Below are 20,631 nucleotides of genomic sequence, written 5' to 3' on the forward strand. Positions count from 1 at the left end.
CTTCCGTCAAATGGACACTGATTCTTACTTCTTTAACATATTCCTCATCTCCGAGATTCACAGTTTTGGTTTCTTCTAAATTTGGCTTATGTTGATTTTCGAACTGTCGAAACTCTTCAGCAACATGTTCGGGAACCTCATTTTCTTCTTCATATTCCTCACAGTCATCATCACCTGCCTCATTTCGTTCGCTCGGTTCATGACATGACATGACATTGGCAGGTTTTAAATTAATATTACTGAAATCATAAACAAACAAAGTTAGGAAAGTAAAATATGAATAGATAAGTAAACAAACAAATTTGATAAAAGAGGCTTTTCATTTAAATTGAAAGACAAGCACAAACTTTGGCCATGGCCGAGGGCCATTTTGCCTTTTGAAATATCACAAGGGAATTAAAAAACTTCAAACAAATAAAACTGCATAAAGGGTGGGTCTTGGGCCTCTTCCGGACTACCACCGATTTTAAAACAAACAAAGACACATGTCTTTTCTACCCAGATGAGCGGGAAATTAGGAGTGGTGTGGAGGTCCAGTTTTGCAATCGCTCCTCAGGCTCTGCATCACGGATGCCTGATGTTCCAGCCTCTTCCTCAATGACCGCATCAATCTCCTCAAAAAGGCCACATATTCCTTCCCCGAGACCATCATCATTGACATATCCTCGCACCGGGAATGACTGGTACAGATGAGGAATTGGCCTAGCCAATGGTTGATCAGCATTCTTGTTCTTCATCTCTGCTTCGTCATCTGTTGGGACATATCCCAAACCAAACTTTGCTCCTTTGGCAGGAATTTGGATAGGCTCGACGATTCCTTGGAAATGCTTCCCCAATCTGAAACCTGGTTCGAAACCATTCTGGAGCATGACAGTAGTAATCATTTTGTACACGGCAGGCATAAGAGGCTGCGGAGCCAAGTCATCACCGGTGGCATTTACCAGCTCCACCGTGTAGAAATCAAGACCTCGAGAGACATCATCAACAATCGGTGCATACCCGTTGGAATGACTGCCTTCACCATAAATGACCAATTCTTTGTCCTTCCAAACAAACTTCATTAGTTGGTGAAGCGTAGAAGACACAGCCCCAGCCATATGAATAAACGGTCTTCCCAAAAGCAAGTTGTAACTAGTGTTGATATCCAACACCTGGAACTCCACATTAAAATCCGCAGGACCCACCTGAATATCCAAGTNTACCTTCCCAGTAGATATTCTCGGACAGCCTTTTATATGTGTGAAGATACCCCGAATAAGAATGAAACTTTTTCAATAGCCCAGGTATTCGAGATGATTCTTTTGGCAAAACCAAGCATCCTTTATATAGTAGACATCCATTCTTCAAGCTGTAGTTGTCATCTGATTGTTGTCCTGAAATTGACTTTTGCAAAATAGAAGCCATTTTGGTGTCTCGTTGTACTTCCTGGTCCTATTCCTCCTTGTCTTTATATTGCCAAATTGAAAACACATATAACTCTGATGATTCCCCGCGTCTTGACAAAGCATTAGCCACTCTATTTTCAACACCTGGTTTGTACTTGATCTCAAACTTATAACCCATGAGCTTGGAAACCCATTTCTGTTGATTCTCATCCATAACCCTCTGTCCTAGCAAAAATTTAAGGGCTTTTTGGTCAATTTTAATGATGAAATGATGGCCTAGCAAATAGTGATTCCATCTCTTGACAGCCAACACGATAGCCATTAGCTCTCGTTCATATACCGAACATTGTCTCGCTCTGGAAGAAAGCATTCGACTGAAATAGGAAATAGGCTTACCATTTTGCATCATAACTGCACCAACACCAAATCCCGAAGCATCAGCTTCAATTACAAAAGGGTTGAGAAAAGTTTGGCATCGCTAAGACAGGCACTTGAGTCATAGCCAATTTCAATGCCTCAATGTTGACACCCAATTTTGGACCTCCACAATATATATTAATCATCGAGTTTTTTTAAATGCCAAACGATTTGAAATAATTGACTTTGTAAAGTTCAAAATATTTTTCAAGTTACTTTTAATCAATTTTATCATTTTTATAATTTTTATGTAATATATATGCTTTATATAATTTTGTATATAATTAGTATATTCTATAAACATTTCGAAAATCATCTCAAAAAAGATTTTAAACTTTTTAGTAAGTATTTTTAGTATAAATTATAAATATAATTTTAAAGTTATTTAAACTAGTTAGTTTATAATTAAGTTAATTATTTTATTTCGTCAAAATTAAGAAGCTCGTTAATTAAATTCGTCTTNAATGAATAAGACTCATGAACTACTATTGTCTATCTATCTATGAAGCCTCCAATACTATGAGGGATGTCGGGACAAGACCCCCGATCATACTAGTAAAATTGGAATGATAATACATAAAAAAGGGATCCTCTGGAAGCAAGGAGGCTCACCATACAACTCTGGAACTCGACTAGATCAACGAAGTGCTGGTTGATGATCTTGGTTACCTCTGTGATCATGAAATGTTGACACCCAATTTTGGACCTCCACAATATATAGTAATCATCGAGTTTCTTAAATTCCAAACGATTTGAAATAATTGACTTTGTAAAGTTCAAAATATTTTTCAAGTTACCTTTAATCAATTTTATCATTTTTATATTTTTTATGTAATATATATGCTTTATATAATTTTGTATATAATTAGTATATTCTATAAACATTTCGAAAATCATCTCAAAAAAGATTTTAAACTTTTTAGTAAGTATTTTTAGTATAAATTATAAATATAATTTTAAAGTTATTTAAACTAGTTAGTTTATAATTAAGTTAATTATTTTATTTCGTCAAAATTAAGAAGCTCGTTAATTAAATTCGTCTTGTTTAGTTTTAGTCGAATTACCAATTAAACTCGTATGGCTAAATATTTAACTCAATGTGGCTACAATTTCAACTTAAACTGGTCATGATTGTAATTCAATAGTTATTTCATAATTTACAAAGATAGTCATTCCTAGCTTAAATTCCAATACTTTAAGACCGAATTTTTGGGCTGAATTCAATTTCCCAGCCATCCCTTTTTTGCCTTCATCAGCCCGCCAATTTCCAGCCCACATTCCAATTCAAAACAGGCCCATTTCATATCCAACCCAATTCCAATTACTTTCCCAAAGGAACCCAATTACATTGCATACAACAACTTACAACAACATGTACCAACCGACCTATTCCAGGAAACCAACAGGCAGCAGTACCAAACAACTAGACACTTGTGTTTTTAGCTCTTCTTTCTTCCTCCAGCACTCCAGATCGAAACAGCCCCAAAAATTGACCCGGTCCATTTTCTTTTCTCCTCAACGTTAACAAAGAAGTGTTAAAGCAGCGTCAATTCCCAACGTCAAATCAGCAGCAATACACAACAGTCAAATAGCGGAATCCCTGAAAAAGCAACCGCATCTGCCTTCACCAACTCGTTCCAGTCCTACCAGCCGCGTCTAATCGCCCTTGTGGCTACGAGATGGTGACACGTCAAGCACAAGGGAGATTGGGATGAATCGAAGCCGTCCACGCTGCTCCCGTCCGGATTTTCTGGGATTTTGGATGAAACCTCATACAAGACCCAATTGTTCTCTAGTCCTGGTGAAGATTTTCAATTTGGAATTTGTGGAGAATTTCGATTCTACCCTTTTTCTCACGTAAATTTTCGTCCCTCAACACCCAAACGAACCCCAATTTCTCCCATCTATATAAACCCATTTTATTTCACTGTAAAAATAAAAAAGTTTGGAAGGGAAATACGGGAAAAGGGATTAAGCAAAAGTAGAAATACACTCGAAATACATTCCCGAATAGTGAAGTAAACCCGTTTAGGATTTTAGTTTCGTGTCATGTAGTGTCGTCCGTTCCTCTGCTCAAGTTTCTCGTCCTGTTCGCTGCACGCAAATAAGGTAAACTTCTTTCATTCCAATTCATATATACATTTATCTTATCTGTTCAACAACTTTCTCAATAGGTCATTGCCTATTGGTTAATATACATATATTTTTTTTACATAGATTTATTTAAGTCAATGTACTCATTTGTATGTTAGTTAAGTACTGTATATACGTGTATTGTAATATTTTTATTTTCTCACTTAGTTATTGCCTGTTGATAGTATCCATGTTTTGTTTTATATATTTAGCTAATATTCATATATTTTTTGTATGTATATATGTTAAATCAATGTGTTCATCTATATTGCTCATTGGTTGGTATTCGTGCATTTTTTGTATATATTTTGTCAATAGCCATTATATATATATAAAATAAATGTATTCATTTGTATGTTAATTAACTGTATTTTATTTATTTATTTTAGTATTTATATTCCTAACTTAGTATTTACGTTTAGTTTAGCCACTATCATCTAATAGCAATAACATAAGTTCGCTTATGATAAATTATAAATTAATAAAGTGGTATATGAAAGGTTTCTTTTTGGCTTATAAAACTGGCCGTTAGTTCATACAAATATGTATATGTTTTATTCATAACGATTTTTATATCTGGTTATTTATTTATTAAATTAAAAAAAAATACTCCTCAAGCAAACAAAAACTTTTTAATAGGTAATTATGTATTGTTAATTTAATAATAGGAAGGTAAGAGTTTGAGGGGAGCGAATAAAGGAAATTCAGTTACAATAATAAAAAATCACCTTATTTAGTGCATTACAATTAAAAGTATATCAATGTAATTTATTTTTTTTTTTTTAAAAAAAAAAAACTAGTGATACTTCAAATATAGCAAGATTATGACATAAATATAGTCATTTTTAGTAAATATCATATTTATAGCTATGCAAATTTAATAACCTTAAAATTATCGTCATTTTTGTAAGTTGCTTTTCTTTTTATTATTTATTTATTTTTATCAGCTCATTTTGTTCTTTTATGGGGATATTGGATTTATATGTCGATTAACAGTAATGGTATTTTGTAACTCACTATGACTCAAATTGACACTTACAATGCTTATATTTTTATGCATGTGAAATCTGTCCGAGTTCACTACAAACTCCTATCTTCTTCTTGCATCTCGGGAGAGACGTAAAGGCTCAAATTTTCTTTCGAGTCAGTCGGCTATAAAAATCGACGAACAGGTCCCGAAGCCTGAACATATGCATCAGATCGGAGAAATTGAAAGATTGGGTTTAAAGAGGCCCATTCTTCTTTAAAAATTGTATTTTGTTATTTTGGGCCTAAGCCTTTGTCATTTTATTTATTATTATTTTGTTAGAATTTAGGACAGGTGGAAGATGGGGCCTTAGGCCCAAAGAAATAAAAATTCAAATTTAGTTTAGGACAGGTACAAAGGTGGCAAAAATCGGGCCAAAAGGCCCAAAACGAAAAGGGCCCAGATACCGGCCCAGGTGAACAGAAAAATCGGATTTGGGCCCAATTCTCTTTCCTATTCTTTTTTTTATTATGTTTATTTATTTGTTAATATTTTTCGTTAGTCTTAAGGTCGAAAATATTCAAATCCCCGAAAGACATCCATTTTGAATTAATTACTTAACTAAATTACTCATCTTTCACTTGACTTAAAAAAATAAAATAAATAAGTTTATGAAATACTTCACTTAGATAATATTTCATTATTTTTCTATTAAAATAGGTCTCAACTATGAAGTAGTTCACTTTTGCAATTCAAGATGAGTTAAAATATTTTAGCCAAATAATTAATTGCCGGATAACCGCATATTAGCGGGCATTTCGGGTGCTTTCAAACCCTTCCCGAAATGCTAATAAGAACCCCCAAACCCCCCCTTAAGCATTTTCAATTGATTCCCTGTTTTAATCTATTGAAAATCAGTTTTCTTGATTTTTCTTAAAAAATTAAGTGGCGACTCTTAAACCAGTCTAAATATATTTTTCTAATAAAACACTCAAAAGCTTGTTGAGAGCATTCTCCCCATGAAAAGGCATCTTTTTTTAGTAAATCAGTTAAAGGGGTAGCAATCTTACCACAATCTTTGACAAATTTTCTGTAATATCCCGTGAGTCCCAAAAATCCCCGCAAAGACTTTATATCTCTAGGACTTGGCCAAGATATCATACTGTCAATCTTGGAGGGGTCAGCCTGCACTCCTTCAGAGGAGATGATATGACCCAAATATTCAAGTTTAAGCTGACCAAACGTGCATTTCTTCTTATTGATTACCAGCTGATTCTGTTTGAGAATATCCAAAACAACCTTCAAATGCCCCAGATGTGAAGCATAATCCTTACTGTAAATCAAAATATCATCAAAGAATACTAAAATAAATTTCCGCAAATGATCCCTGAAAATATCATTCATTAGTGATTGAAAAGTTGAGGGTGCATTGGTCAAACCAAATGGCATGACCATAAACTCCTAATGTCCCTTATGAGTGCGGAAGGCTGTTTTTGCTTCATCTCCAGCTCGAATGAGAATTTGATGATAACCTGACTTAAGATCCAACTTGGAAAATATGGTGGCTCCCCCTAGTTCATCAAGTAACTCATCAATGCATGGTATTGAAAATTTGTCGGGGATCGTGATATCATTAAGATCCAGATAATCCACGCAAAATCGCCAACTTCCATCCTTCTTCTTAACCAGTAATACTGGACTAGAATATGGACTAGTACTAGTTTTAATGATTCCAGCAGTCAACATCTCTTTGACCAAACGCTCGATCTCTGCTTTTTGAGAATGAGGATATTGATATGGACGAATGTTTGGTGGTTGTGCTCCAGATTGAAGAGTAATAGCATGATCCCAAGAACGACGTGGTGGTAGGCCTAAGGCCTGCTCACTTACTTCTGGATAATCATATAATAACTTTTCAATCTCCTTTGATGTTATAGCTGCTTCATCTTCAGTTATTGTTACCTGATTCAACTCGACCAGAAATCCTTGGTTTCTTTTCTTTAACAAATTGGTCATAGCTTTGAGTGACACTACTGTTCGAACCATGGTTGGATCCCCTCGAAGCGACACCAATCTTCCTGCATCTTTGAATTTCATGGTAAGAAGTTTCCAATTCACCCTCATCTCTCCTAATGTGGCCAACCATTCCATCCCTAATACCACATCAGTTCCCCTCAATTTAAATAGAAAATACTGTTGGTTGATTTAGACTCCTTGCACGTCTATCCTTACCTCGTTGCATACCTCACTTCCACTAACTTGCTGACCATTACCAATTGTTACTTCAAATCCTTTGGTCTTCTTAAAAGGTAATTGCAGATGATGAGCAAGGGTGGATGATATAAAATTATGGGTAGCTCCACTATCGACCAAAATTATCACGTCGTGCCCATGAATCTTCCCCACAAGTTTTATTGTTCTACCTCCTGTAAGGCCCTCAACTGAATTCATATTCAACACCATCGTAGTACCTTTCATTTCCCCTTCAGTTACATCTTCTCCGGTAGACTCAAAGAATTCCTCTGTTTCATATTCATCTATGTTGGGTGCCTCTGAAATAATCAATAGGTTAAGCTGCCTATTTTTACAACGATGATTAGGGCCAAATTTTTCATCACATCTGAAACATAACCCTAGCTCTCTTTTTCGGGCAAATTCTGAATCAAACAACCTTTTGAATTGTCCTTCAGACTTTGCTACTGCAGTCCCGTTGAAGCTAGTTGACTTTGTGGTAGTATGCATTGGTGAATCAGTGTTATGACTTCCTACTCCGGCTCTTGAGTCACGAGATTCAAAAATGTTTGCAATTCGGTGATAATTGGGTCTAAACCCTGTTGACACCCAATTTTGGACCTCCTCGATATAGATTAATCATCGAGCTTTTTCAATTTCAAACGATTTAAAATAATTAGTTTTATAAATTTCAAAAAAAAATAAAAAAATTAATTAATAACATAGTTTGCAAGTCATTTTAAGATAGTTTTATCACTTTTTATAATTTTTAGACAATATATATGTTTTGCATAATTATGTATATAATTAATATATTTTATGATTATTCGAAAGTCGCCTCAAAAAGATTTTTTTTAATTAAATATTTGGGCAATTAATTTAATTAATACTTATATTTTTGATTTATTAATAAATAATTAAATTAATTATTTTATTTTGTTAAGATTAAGAAGCTCGTTAATTAATTATATTAATTCGTCTTATTTGAGTTTTAGCCAAAAATTTTTTTTACTTAAATTCAAAATGGCAATTTTCTCAATCTCAATCGGCTATAATTAAAATTCATTTGGCCGAATCCTCAATTCAAATCCTAGCATTTTATTACAATTCTAACCCCTCCCTTACCTCACATTTAACTCATTAAAGGGCCAAATTTTGGGCTTTAATTTTCAGCCCAATTCTCACAAGCTGCTAAACAAGATTCCAGCCCAATTCCAATTCAAGAAACCCATTCCCTCAACAATACAATGCAACAGTAATACATACAACACGCCAAAAATGACCCGACCTTACATGTTTCTTCTTCTTCTCCACTAAGAAAACCCAAAAACCGCGACTCAATAGCGAGAAATCGCGTCCAACAGCAGCGCACGTCTCTCTCCTCTCGACGTGTCCCAATCTCCGCGATTCACTCGTCCTTGCCAAGATCGAACGACCCTCCTTCTCAATCCGTTGGAATTGGCACTATTTCCAGCTGGTTGAGCCTTGTATCTTAGGGGAATTTTTGAATTTCAAATTGGAAATTCATCCTTATCCTCACTCGTTTCCTCCAAATTCCGAACCCGAGAAAATCCCCTATATAAACTCTCTTCTTCTTCATTGTTGAAAAAAAAAAGTTGGAAATTTTTTTTTGTCAAGAAACAAAGGGAAAAATAGATACTAGAGAGAACAGAAGCAAGGAAGAAGTGGGAGAGATAGAAGAGAAATATTGATTTATAAATCGACTTAGATAGTAAAAGAGTTTTAAGGTGCGAGTTTTTAAAGTTTTGCTCTTGAAGCTTGCATCCAAGCTTTTCGGCAAAGTCTCGTGTAGTGGTGGAAGTCAGTCGTCCCTGCTCGTCATTGTTCCATTTGTTGCCCGAAAGAAGGTAATCTTCTTTCTTTAGCAATTTTCAGCTCTGTTTAGCTTTAGTTTATCATTCGTGTTATATTTTGTATAGTAGTTTAATTGCATTTCTTTTTCTTCTCTTTGGAAGCTCAAATGGTGTGTTTCTTCCCTGTTTTGATTACTATGAATGTGCAGTTTACTTGGTCAAGTAGCTGAAGCTTTTTCCCTCCTTTCGTTTCATTATGGATCTGTTCGCTTTTCTGATTAAAATGGATATAATCGAGTCAAATAGTCATATGATTCAAGTGTGTAATTCTCTGAGATATGATTCGTAGTCATACTTAAGGGTTCATATTAATGTAGAGTTGTTATTTTTCGCCTTAAGTTATTATCGCTTGTATTAAGATACCTTTCTTTTTATCAAAAAACTAATTTCATTCAGTCCACGTAAGCGTGGCTAATTGTTAGGCATATGTCCAGCATGTTTCCATCTATTTTCTTTGCCTAGTTGAACTCGTAAGATTATATGCCCCACTGATTTCCCTAGCTAAATTAAGTTTGTTTGAAGTGCATTTTTCCATCAATGTTGTTAGTTACTGTCTCCAGGGGGTTGTTTATTTCATTTCCTTTTGGCCTGATTTGGTGGTCTTTCCTAATATGTCGTAGTAGCATTGGTTCATTGACGTGAAACTATATTCATTATTAAAATGACTATGTTGTTGTAGCTTCAAGTTCATTTGGTTATGTGAGATTAGAATGCTTCATTTAATATCATTCGGAATAGATGAATTATAGAATAGCAAACTTTGATATTAACAATGGTATATTAGTTGGTTACGTGAGCCAAATTGAATTGCACTCATGCAATTTATTCAATCATATGTCACTGTTTGGTATTTCCAAGTGTTAAACTCATTTTCCTTTCCAAAGCTAATTATCTATTGTTCCTTACAATATCATAAATTTATTTATTCATGTAGTTTGGTTAAAATTTTAGCATGTTGGGAAGTAGGCCTCAAGTTTTTATTTTAATTTGTTTCTTGTATGTGGGTTTGTCAACATCTTCACGATTTTCACATTTTTGAAGAAACATGTCCTTGTTTTCTGTTGGAAGCCAATTGGAAGTTGAAACATTTTGTTAATTACCACATTCATTCCAGCATATGCGTAGAGTAATGTTTTCATGTAAACTTTATTTCTAGAAAGCATTCAAGAGAGTATACTAATTTTCTTTCCTTTCACTTTCTTTACATGTGATGTTTTGCGGAGTCCAAATTGGACTCTTTTCATCATCTCCTTGCATTTTCGAGTATCGAGTCAGCCCTCCGGTGTTCAAGAGCGAAATGGAATTGACGTACATGTGTTTGGAGTTGATATATAGGATTGTATACACTAGTATACATCTAGTGTATACGAAAATGGGCCTAAAGGCCTCGAAATTTAGTTTGTATTTTGTTATTTTTGGAGCCTAAGCCCTTCTATTGTGTTTATTATTATTTGTTAGTTATTAGGACAGATACAAGGAGACAAGGATTGCGCCAAAGGCCTAAAAGTAAAGTAAATCTCAAAGATTAGTCTAGGACAGGTACTAAATATTGGGCCTTTGTTATCAAAACAACGAAATTAGGCCCAAGTGTTGGTCCAGGCGGACAGATAACCAGACTTGGGCCCAAACTCTCCTTTCCTTTATTTTATTTTTTTGTATTTATTTAATTGTTTATTTGCTAGTCGATTTTAAGGTTGTCTTAATTCAATTTCCCCAAAAGGTAGTCGTTTCTAAATTTTCTAAAAACTAAATAATCATATCTATTTTACTACCTAAGTCACTTTGTAAAATGTTATATTTAAGTAAATCCCTTATACTATTTCCCTTTCCCATAAAAAGATAATTCAAGTCTTAAGCTGTTTATTTTCTAAACTTGTCAAGCATGCTTTTATTTTAAAACCAATTAGCCAAATAGTTAATTATCGGATAACCGTGTGTTAGCGGGCATTTTGGGTGCTTTAAAACCCTTTCCGAAATGCTAATATGAGCCCCGAACCCCTTTTAAGTTTTCATGAGATTTTCTGTTTCAGTCTTTTGAAAACAACAGTTTTCCTGATTTTTCTTAAAAATTAAGTGGCGACTCTTGAAATCAGTACAAAATATATTTTTCTATGTAAACAGAATGGCGACTCTGCTGGGGATTTGAATGGGTTTTAACCTTAAAATTAACTTATTTGACTATTTGTTTAAATTGCTTACTTGTTTCAATTCTTGTAAATTACAAATTGTTGCATTTCATTGCATCCGATTCCGCCAAATGGCAAATAGATTGCATTAGAAAAAAAGGGCGGTTACGTGGCTTACCACGACTGTCTCTCAGAAAAACACTATTTGAATTCTTTTGAAGTGATAAACGAATAGTTGATTTGTGGTCATCCAACGTCGTTTATTATACTTCACCCCGAAGTTTGTCCAACTCGGGTAACCGGGTCTTATCTAAACCAACTCTTAGTCAACTAGTGTAGAGCGAAACTAAATTCCTTTTAGCGCATTGAACTAAGATGACCCAACACCCAAGGCGTGTTGAGCCCATTAGAAAGACCACCTTGAGTCCAAAACAGCCCATGGCCTAAACGGACGATCATACTTATGTGTTAAATTTGAAGGATGTATACATTATTTGAAAAGTCATTGTCCCTCGGGGTTGGGAGTAGAATTTAATAGCTTTTTCCAGTCTAAAATTTTTTTGCGCAAGCTACTATCCAAAAGGGATGGACATTCGAAGATGGAAAGAAGTTCACGATCAAAGGACCTTCCATGAATGCATAGTTTAGGGTTGTACCCCTACGCGGGACTGATTATTTGTATCCTATATTCCCCATTGTGTATCCCTATTTGACTTATTCATAAAATCTGTATAATTTGGGTTTTTGGGGGCAATGAAATATTTCAGATGACGTTATACATCCTTTGAATCGTTAGACCTACCCTTGGCATAAAAGGGTCACATATTTGTTTAAAAATACGTAATATTTTGTTTGTGTGCTATGTGATTAACTGCTTGTGTGAATATGTTGCTTTATTTGGAGATATTCTAGCTTACTCCTCTTCGAATTGTTTTTAGAATCCCTGAGCACAAATATCAAGTCACTATCAAAAGTGCGTCCAAATACTCTTCGAGTCTTTAGTTTCCTAACAAAATTTGAACTTTACTTTCAAATTCATACTCTCATATCTCAGAAAAGGTCGATTTACTCAAGTCAAAAAGAAAGGTCAAACTACGTAAGACCTGAATTCTCTTTCGTGAGATACGTAGACAGCCTTCTAAGGCTCGACCATTTTTGAGAAATTCTTACAAAGAATTAGATTTTTCAATCAAAAATGAAAAGTATGTCAATGAAAGATAGAATCGACTTTGTCTCAACTCAAGTCGACTTTTCTGACTCACCAAGCTCAAATCAAATAGACAAATTTCTATCTATTTAGTCATTTCTCTAAATATGTGGGTTAGTTTATCTTCAAGTGGAGCAACTTTTATGTGTTTGTCATCATATGTGTGATATTTCGTATAATTTGTCATCTACATAGACTAACACGTTTATCTTTTGAGTTATTTTTCTTTGTTAGGAACTTAGAACTGATCTGTGTTGATAAACTGGCTGGTTATCCTTATTTCACAAGATTTAAGGCCCCCAAAGATTCCTTCCCCGATCAAAGTTTGCACAAAGAAAAGGCAGTAATGGGTGATAACAATGACGAGGTTGGCTTGACTGATGTTGTCGTGGCTCAGCCTGCTGCCGTTGATCAAGATGAATTAGTTTTACAGTTAATGCAACAAATTGCCAAAATGAGGGTCAAAATGCAAAGAATGCAAGATTTGCCTAATCCAGTTTTCGCTTTCAACCCTCCAGGAGATGGAAGACCTCCACTCCACTTTTCTTCTCTAAGCACGGAACAGGTTTAGAATCCACCCTCTAACCCCGCTCAAAATCCCCTTATCATCGACCTAACTGCCCCAAATCCATATCATGCCTTCGTCTCTTACCATGAGTCACCTCCTCCTCAAGGTACCAACCCTCAAACTTTCCCTCCTCATCAAAATGTCAACCCGCAAGTTTGCCCTCCTTATCAAAATCATAATGTCAACAATCCGCAAACCTTCCCCCATCACCAAAATCAACATACCAACCCCCAAATTTTCCCCCAAACTTACCAAGCCACTCAAAATACCCAGAATCCCTCCATTGCTCTGCCATTACCTCAAAAAACTACTTTTCAAATTCCAATTCCAAATGAACCCTACGCCAACTGTTCTGAGATTGATCACTATGAGGAACGAGAGAGAGAATGGAGGTCAAAGGAAGAGGCAGTCAAACTGAATATGAAAGAAGAGATCAGGAAAGCCATGAAGGAGATAGATTGTATTCCTGAAGTCGATGGGTTGAGTTATGAGGATTTGTGCATCCATCCGGATCTGGACCTCCCGGAAGGGTTTAAAGTGCCAAGATTCGACACTTTTGGAGGAACAGGGAATCCCTTGGAACACCTGAGGGCCTACTGTGACTAGCTCGTGGGAGTTGGAAGGAATGAAGTTTTATTAATGCGGATTTTTAGCTGAAGTTTGAACGGAGAAGCGTTAGAATGGTTTACCTCATATGAGACAAAACAGTGGTCTAGCTTGAATGCACTAGCTAAAGATTTCGTCGAACGGTTTGCCTACAATGTGGAGATCGTTCCTGATTGCTATTCTTTGGAGAGAATTAGGAAGAAATCCACTGAAAGCTATCGTGAATATGCGTATAAGTGGAGGAAGAAAGCCGCTCGGGTTCGACCTCCCATGTCTGAGAAGGAGATCGTTGAAGTGTTCATACGTATTCAAGAGCCAGAGTATTATGACAGGATAATGTTGCTCATTGGAGCAAAATTTGCGGAGATAGTCAAGGTAGGTAAGGCTATCGAAGATGGGATTAAAGCTGGAAAGATTTCTCGCGTTGCCGCCCCAACCAAATCTTCAGGACTGTTGAAAAAGAAGAGAGATGATGTGTCTTCTATTTCCTACGCATTTGATGGAAAAGGACACTTCAGAAAATCCTCACCTTACAAAGGTCATCCTCGAGCTCCACAAAATTCATATCCAGCTTGTTATACCCAATCAGGTTATCAAACTCCACCACCGAGTTACCAATTTCCACCTCTTGTTTACCAAACTCCATTTCCATATTACCAAAATACCCATCCATATTACCTAGCTCCATCAGTTAATTGTTCAAATATCCAATCAAGTTACCAAACTCCACCTCCGCACTACCAAAACACTCATCCTAGCTACCGAGCTCCACAATACAGAAATTTCCAAACGCAAGTACCAACTCACCAAAATCCTCCAAACTACCGTCAAGTACCTTTACATCCAGGAAATAATTACAATCCTCCTCGTGAGAAGAAACCTTCTAGAGTCTTTACTCCTTTGGTTGAGAGCCGAACACAACTTTTTGAGAGATTGAAATCGGCTGGCCTAATACAGACAATTGATCCAAATAATATCAATGTCAACTCCAAGCTTTATAGATCCGATCTTCACTGTGCTTACCATTCAGGAGGTGCTGGGCATATTACCGAGAATTATATCAACTTGAAGCATAAAATTCAGGACTTGATAGACCAAAAGGTCGTCACTCTTCAGACTGCCACTCCTAATGTTGATAGTAACCCCATGCCGAATCATGGAGGGGTAACTATTAATATGGTTGAAGTCGAAGAAGATTTGAATGTGAAGAAAGTTTTATCTCAGCTAACCTTGAAAAGCTTGAGAAAGTTGCAGCCCCTCCAACCATAAGAGAGAAATCCAAATTCATGATCATGGCACCTCATCAAGCTTTTGCTTTAGTGCCGAAGGAGGGTCAGAACAAGCAGAAGTTCGATCAAGCTTTTCCAAAATTATTGCCTCACTTATATCAGCTTTTTCCAATGCAAAATAGTCTAGGGGAAGGAATAAAAAATTGGTTCAAAGAAGGTGATATAGTGCTTAAAGAGATGATCGAGACACCAGTCATACTAGATAGCGAGTCAAACGAGCAAATGCTTAATTGGACGTCCCCTTCGCTCTTGACTCCTAGCTCATCTTGGTAGACCTAGAAATTTTTTATGTTATTTCTAAAATTGGTGGTGTTCCGAATGAGGCTCGAGACCCATCATTTACTCTATTTTTGGCTCACTATGTTTTAATTTCCCTCCTTATGTTTTGAAAAGAAAAAAAAAGGCAAAATGATTTATCGTCAAGGCCAAAATTCTTATTTTCTTATTTCAAATGAAAAACTTCTTTATTGCGAAAAGTTTGCTTTTCTTGCTTTATATTTACTACCTAACAATATCTATCTATGATTTCAGTGGAAATATTGTCAAATCTGTCAATATCATGTCATGTCACAAGCTGAATGAACGAAATGGGGCGGATGCGGAGGAATTTGAGGACTACAATGAGAAGATTACGGTACCCAAACACCTGGTTGAGGAGTTCAGACAGTTCAAAATTCACGAAGAGCCGAATTTAGAAGAGATCGGAATAGTGAATCAAGAAAATGATGAATGCATCAAAGAAATCAAAATTGGTGCCTATATGACAAAAGCACAAGAAAGTGAACTCATCAGTTTGCTTAGAGAACACATCGATACATTTGTTTGATGATGTTACTTGGTTGAGCATGAACATTGGATCTCACAAGTCACCAATCTACTTAAATGCTGTAAAAAGATAGAATGTTTGAAGACTCGATTTTTATCTTTTCCTTGCAATCGCTTTTGTTTGCTTGTAATCGTTTATGTTTAGAATTTATCCCTTTTTAATAAACTACGTCTGATCTGAATTCTCAAGAATGAGATACATAGGCGGCCTATGTCGGCCTCGGTCACCCCTTTATCCCTTTTTTAATGTTTCATTTTGTACTTGAACTACGTTCGACCTGAATTCTCAATAATGAGATATGTAGGCGGCCTATGTCGGCCTCGGTCACCCCTTCATCCCTTTTTTAATGTTTCCTTTTGTACTTGAACTACGTTCGACCTGAATTCTCAAGAATGAGGTACGTAGGCGCCACAACGGCTCGGTCATATCTCCCGTAAGATTTCTATTTCTCTTTATAATAGAAACTGGGACAGAATTTTTGAGAGGAACTCAAAAATTCTCAAGAAGAAGATCTCTCCAACAAAGTCAAGATTGAAGTTACTTTGAGATTTGCAACCGGGACAAAGTTTTGAGAGGATCCCAAAGTCAAGAGTGGCGGCTCTTGAAATCAGTCCAAAATATTATTTCCTATGTAAACAAACCCAACTGGTTTATTGCTTGCACTTCCTCTGCCTGATTTAAATTTAAAACCTTGTACTTGCTGCAAAATATAATTTCGATCCTCCGCCTTTTGAGCCATCTCCATTATCTCCCTCAATGTTTGAGCCTGTAACAACATCACTTCTGCCCGAATTTCCTCTTTCAACCCATTTAAAAACACTCCAGATAACATTCCATCAGATATCTCCTTCATAGATGCTGACACCTTTTCAAATTCTTCACGAAACACAGTAACTGTGCTAACCTGCTTCAACCTCATTAAGACAACATATTGGTTGATTTTTTGAGAATGATGAAATTGGTTCAACAACTCTCTTTTGAAGTCTTCCCATGTTAACATTTGTTGCCGAGATTCCATCCAATAATACCAATTTAAGGCTTTTCCTTCCAAACAAACACCTGCTGCCTGTAATCTTTCCGCTTCAGAAATTTCATTCACGGCAAAATATCGCTCCACTCTGAAAATCCATCCCAAAGGATCCTCTCCTTCGAAAACTGGTAGTTGTAGTTTCCGAAACTTCTTCCCATCTTTTTCTCCAGCCCAGTTGACATTGCTTCCCTTTTCTTGGTTTCCGACAAATCTGGTTTGAGAAGGAGATGCTTCTGCCATCATAGTTCTTCCTTGTGCTTCAATTCTCGCAAGAGTCTCTGTCATTTCTTGAAACCATCTTTACAGTTTTCTGACATCTTCTCTTACCCCTGTCAAATTTGTCTCCACTTATTCGACTCGTCCCTCCATCCTACTCACCATCCCTGAACGTTACTGCTCTGATACCAATTTGATAGACTTTACTGCTGAAATTGACAATAGAGGAACAAATACTGCTGTTTCACACTAGATTCATTGATATTACAACAAGAAGTCTGAAAACAAAACAATCACGAGTACACTACTGACAATAATAAATCACATCCTAAGACAATAATGAACTTTAGTTATATAATCATAAAGATCACAACCTTTCTAGACATTCGAGAGGCTAGAAACTCTCCCAGAATTCCCTTTTCTTTATTTTCTGAATACCCTCTTTTAACTGCCCTGCCCCTATTTCTACAGAAAAAACCACCCAATACATGTGTAACTGTCTCATGACAGTTACTAAGTTTCTTAATTGTTTATTTTGGCCTCCTAGAATAAGTTTTTATAACTTGAGGCACATCAGAATCTTTCATATACTATTCAAAACTTTTATATAGCAGATGCACACATAAATGGCCTTATCCCCACAAGTATAGGCAACATGAGCGGTCTTACAACCCTAATCATTGAAGGAAACAACTTGACAGGGTGTATTCCTCCTGAGATTGGTAAGCTTAAACAACTCCAGGGGCTGTATCTAACTAACAATAAATTGTAGGGACATATTCCAAAGGCAGTATGCCAATTATCTAATTTGGTTAAATTAACTCTGCAAGGTAATGAGCTCTCTGGATTAATTCCAGAATGCTTAGGAGATCTTAGCATGCTACAATATCTTTATTTGGGTTCTAATAAATTTTCATCAAAATTTCCATCAAACCTTTGGAAAATGAGTGGTCTTCTCTTTCTAAACGTGTCACAAAATTCTTTAGAGGGAGAAGTTCCATCAGATATTGGAGAACTTAAAGTCATTATAGCGCTAGATCTTTCCAGTAATCACTTTTCAGGAATGTTACCAAGCAGATTGGGAGAACTCCTAAACCTGCAGTCTCTTGACCTATCAAACAATTCATTTTTTGGACAAATTCCATTATCCCTTGCCAACTTGATAAGCTTGGAATTCTTGAATTTGTCTTTAAATGCATTGTCAGGTACTATTCCGAAGTCTTTGGAAAAACTCTCATACCTTAAAAGCATTANGCAGATTGGGAGAACTCCTAAACCTGCAGTCTCTTGACCTATCAAACAATTCATTTTTTGGACAAATTCCATTATCCCTTGCCAACTTGATAAGCTTGGAATTCTTGAATTTGTCTTTAAATGCATTGTCAGGTACTATTCCGAAGTCTTTGGAAAAACTCTCATACCTTAAAAGCATAATGTTTCATTTAATGATTTAGAAGGTGTAATACCGAGTGGTGGTGTGTTTGCAAATTCCACTCTGCAATCATTTCTTGGGAACAAAGGTCTATGTGGAGTCCACATATTGGAGATTCCTGCTTGTGCTATCACTTATCCTGGAAAACAATCAAAGCTTAAGGAGGTTGTGCTAAAAATTGTTACTCCAGTGGTTATTTCATCCTTGATGATATTCTTGTTGGTTTCAATTTGGATAATGAAATGACAGAAGAAAGGAAAGTCCAAAGATGTTGAAAAGGTACAGGAGATCAAGACTCATCAATTAGTTTCTTATCACGAGATTCAACTAGCAACAAATAATTTTGATGAATCAAATTTAATTGGTGTGGGAGGTTCTTGTTCTGTGTACAAAGGCACATTATCTGGTGGAACTTTGGTGGCCATTAAGGTTCTGGATTTGCAAAGTGAGGAAGTATGCAAAAGGTTTGACACCGAATGCAAAGTGATGAGAAATGTTAGACATAGAAATCTTGTTCCGGTTATTACTACTTGTTCTAGTGACTACATAAGAGCCTTCGTTCTGCAATCTATGTCAAATGGGAGTCTTGAGAATTGGTTCTACAGAGAAGAGTCCAACTTAAACCTTCTTCAAAGAGTCGCCATAATGCTTGATGTGGCTGTGGCAATTGAATATCTACACCATGGGCATAACACTCCAATAGTTCATTGCGGCCTAAAGCCAGCCAACGTTCTTTTGGATGAAGATATGGTAGCTTATGTTGGTGATTTTGGAATCTCTAAAATTTTAGCGATAAGCAAGTCCATGGCTTATACAGAGACATTGGGCACTCTTGGATACATTGCACCAGGTATAAAAAAAATCTATTCTCTTTGATTTTCTCTTATCATAATTAAGCCTCTCCAAGTTCTAGAAGTAAAAAGAGCAAGTCTTTATTTATGCAGAATGATTGTTGTATTTCAATTGAGTAACCTTTATTCACAATTATCAGTAGAGCTACCTTAAACGGTGATGTGGCGCTCTCTATGACCTTCATTGTCATTTTTCTTTTTTCTCCTTTTTTGAATTTTTCTCAATGATATTATTTTTAAAAGTTATTTTCATAACTCACACTTCTTCATCTTCATATATTATACTTTTAATTAGTATTAATAATATTCATAACTTTCAAACCTTTTATATTCATAACCCAAAAAATTCAATTTTACATTAAATTAAAATATTCAATGCCTTTCTTTCTTTGGAGAGAAATGACATTAAATTAAAATGTTTGCCTCAATATGCTTAAGATGCTAGAATTCTTAAAGTTCATTTTAACTTAATGTATTCTTTTGTTGGAATAGCTTTCTTTTTATTTTGTATGTAGTTTGTTGATGATTTTTAAGAATTTTGTTTTTTTTTTCCTTTTTGTTAATCTTATTAGAACTTTTGTTATATATGTTGTATGTTGTTTAATATATTGATAGATTTTTAGGATTTTTTAAATTTTTCTTTATGTTAATCTTATTTGAACTTTTATTGTATTAAGTAAAAAGTATTGCAATTAATTCTACTAAAGATTCACTAATTGAATGCTGAGAGAAATTATTTAATGTGAGAAAAGTACTGAAAGAAAGACTTAATCCTACTTCATCCGTCCAATAATTATTGTCTATTATACTATTTTGGAATGTCCTACAATACTTGTGCACTTTATGAAATCAATGGATAATTTACCCCTTATCATTATCTAAATTGCTAATTATTGTTGTATGATTTGTAATATTTTTGACGCAATTTTCAAATAATAAAGGTTATTTCTTCTTTCTCAATTATGTGGTACTAATAAAATTTCGAGATTCAATCAATTTTTTTTGTCTTTAAAATATTCTATTGTTAATTACTGTAAATTATTGTACTTTCTAAGTAATTTTCAAATAATATATATTATTTCATTTGTCCAATTTATGTGTCACCGATAAAATTTGAAGAGTTAATCAGATCTTTTACATATTTTTATATCTTTTGAATATTTAAGTAAATAATTATTGTGATTTATAATATTTTATACAATTATTTTTAAAAAATTAAACAACAAACAAAACGAATTCATCATCGGAAAATTACCAAAGCATCCTTCAATACATCAATAATGAGTCCCACTTTTTGTCTAAAAAAATATGCATATTGGGAGGATATTTTTGTCCAAAGTGGAAATAGAATAAATATAAAGCATTAAAGTCTTTTAAAATTTTAAATTGTTAATTCTTATTGTATGATTTGTAATACTTTTACGCCATTTTCAAATAATAGAGGTGTAACATCCGACAATTTAAAAATGAAT

General features: G+C 35.1%; 2 protein-coding genes across 2 annotated transcripts in view; both read left to right on the forward strand.

Moving 5' to 3' along the window:
- The first annotated feature begins 12,687 nt into the window (after positions 1 to 12,687).
- On the forward strand, positions 12,688 to 14,784 carry LOC125868788 (uncharacterized). Its single transcript, XM_049549349.1, has 3 exons — positions 12,688 to 12,906; positions 13,183 to 13,507; positions 13,583 to 14,784. Exons 1-3 carry the CDS (start codon positions 12,688 to 12,690, stop codon positions 14,782 to 14,784), a joined length of 1,746 nt encoding a protein of 581 aa, XP_049405306.1.
- Positions 14,785 to 17,531: 2,747 nt separating this feature from the next.
- LOC125868789 (receptor kinase-like protein Xa21) overlaps positions 17,532 to 20,631 on the forward strand; it is a 3,660-nt gene continuing 560 nt past the window's right edge. The window contains exons 1-4 of the mRNA XM_049549351.1: positions 17,532 to 17,598; positions 17,707 to 18,081; positions 18,331 to 18,500; positions 18,558 to 19,158. Of these exons, the coding sequence (XP_049405308.1) occupies positions 17,532 to 17,598; positions 17,707 to 18,081; positions 18,331 to 18,500; positions 18,558 to 19,158 (1,213 nt within the window). The remainder of the gene's footprint in view (positions 17,599 to 17,706; positions 18,082 to 18,330; positions 18,501 to 18,557; positions 19,159 to 20,631) is intronic.

Source organism: Solanum stenotomum, chromosome 6 (assembly GCF_019186545.1).
Source record: "Solanum stenotomum isolate F172 chromosome 6, ASM1918654v1, whole genome shotgun sequence".
Taxonomy (NCBI): Eukaryota; Viridiplantae; Streptophyta; class Magnoliopsida; order Solanales; family Solanaceae; genus Solanum; species Solanum stenotomum.

Bases quoted from the DNA above. Each gene is read 5' to 3' on its own strand.
- LOC125868788 (XM_049549349.1), top strand. From the start codon at position 12,688: ATGGGTGATAACAATGACGAGGTTGGCTTGACTGATGTTGTCGTGGCT. The intron at 12,907-13,182 runs GTTTAGAATCCA...CAAAATACCCAG, and splicing joins CTTCTCTAAGCACGGAACAG to AATCCCTCCATTGCTCTGCC. The intron at 13,508-13,582 runs GTGACTAGCTCG...TGAACGGAGAAG, and splicing joins GGAACACCTGAGGGCCTACT to CGTTAGAATGGTTTACCTCA.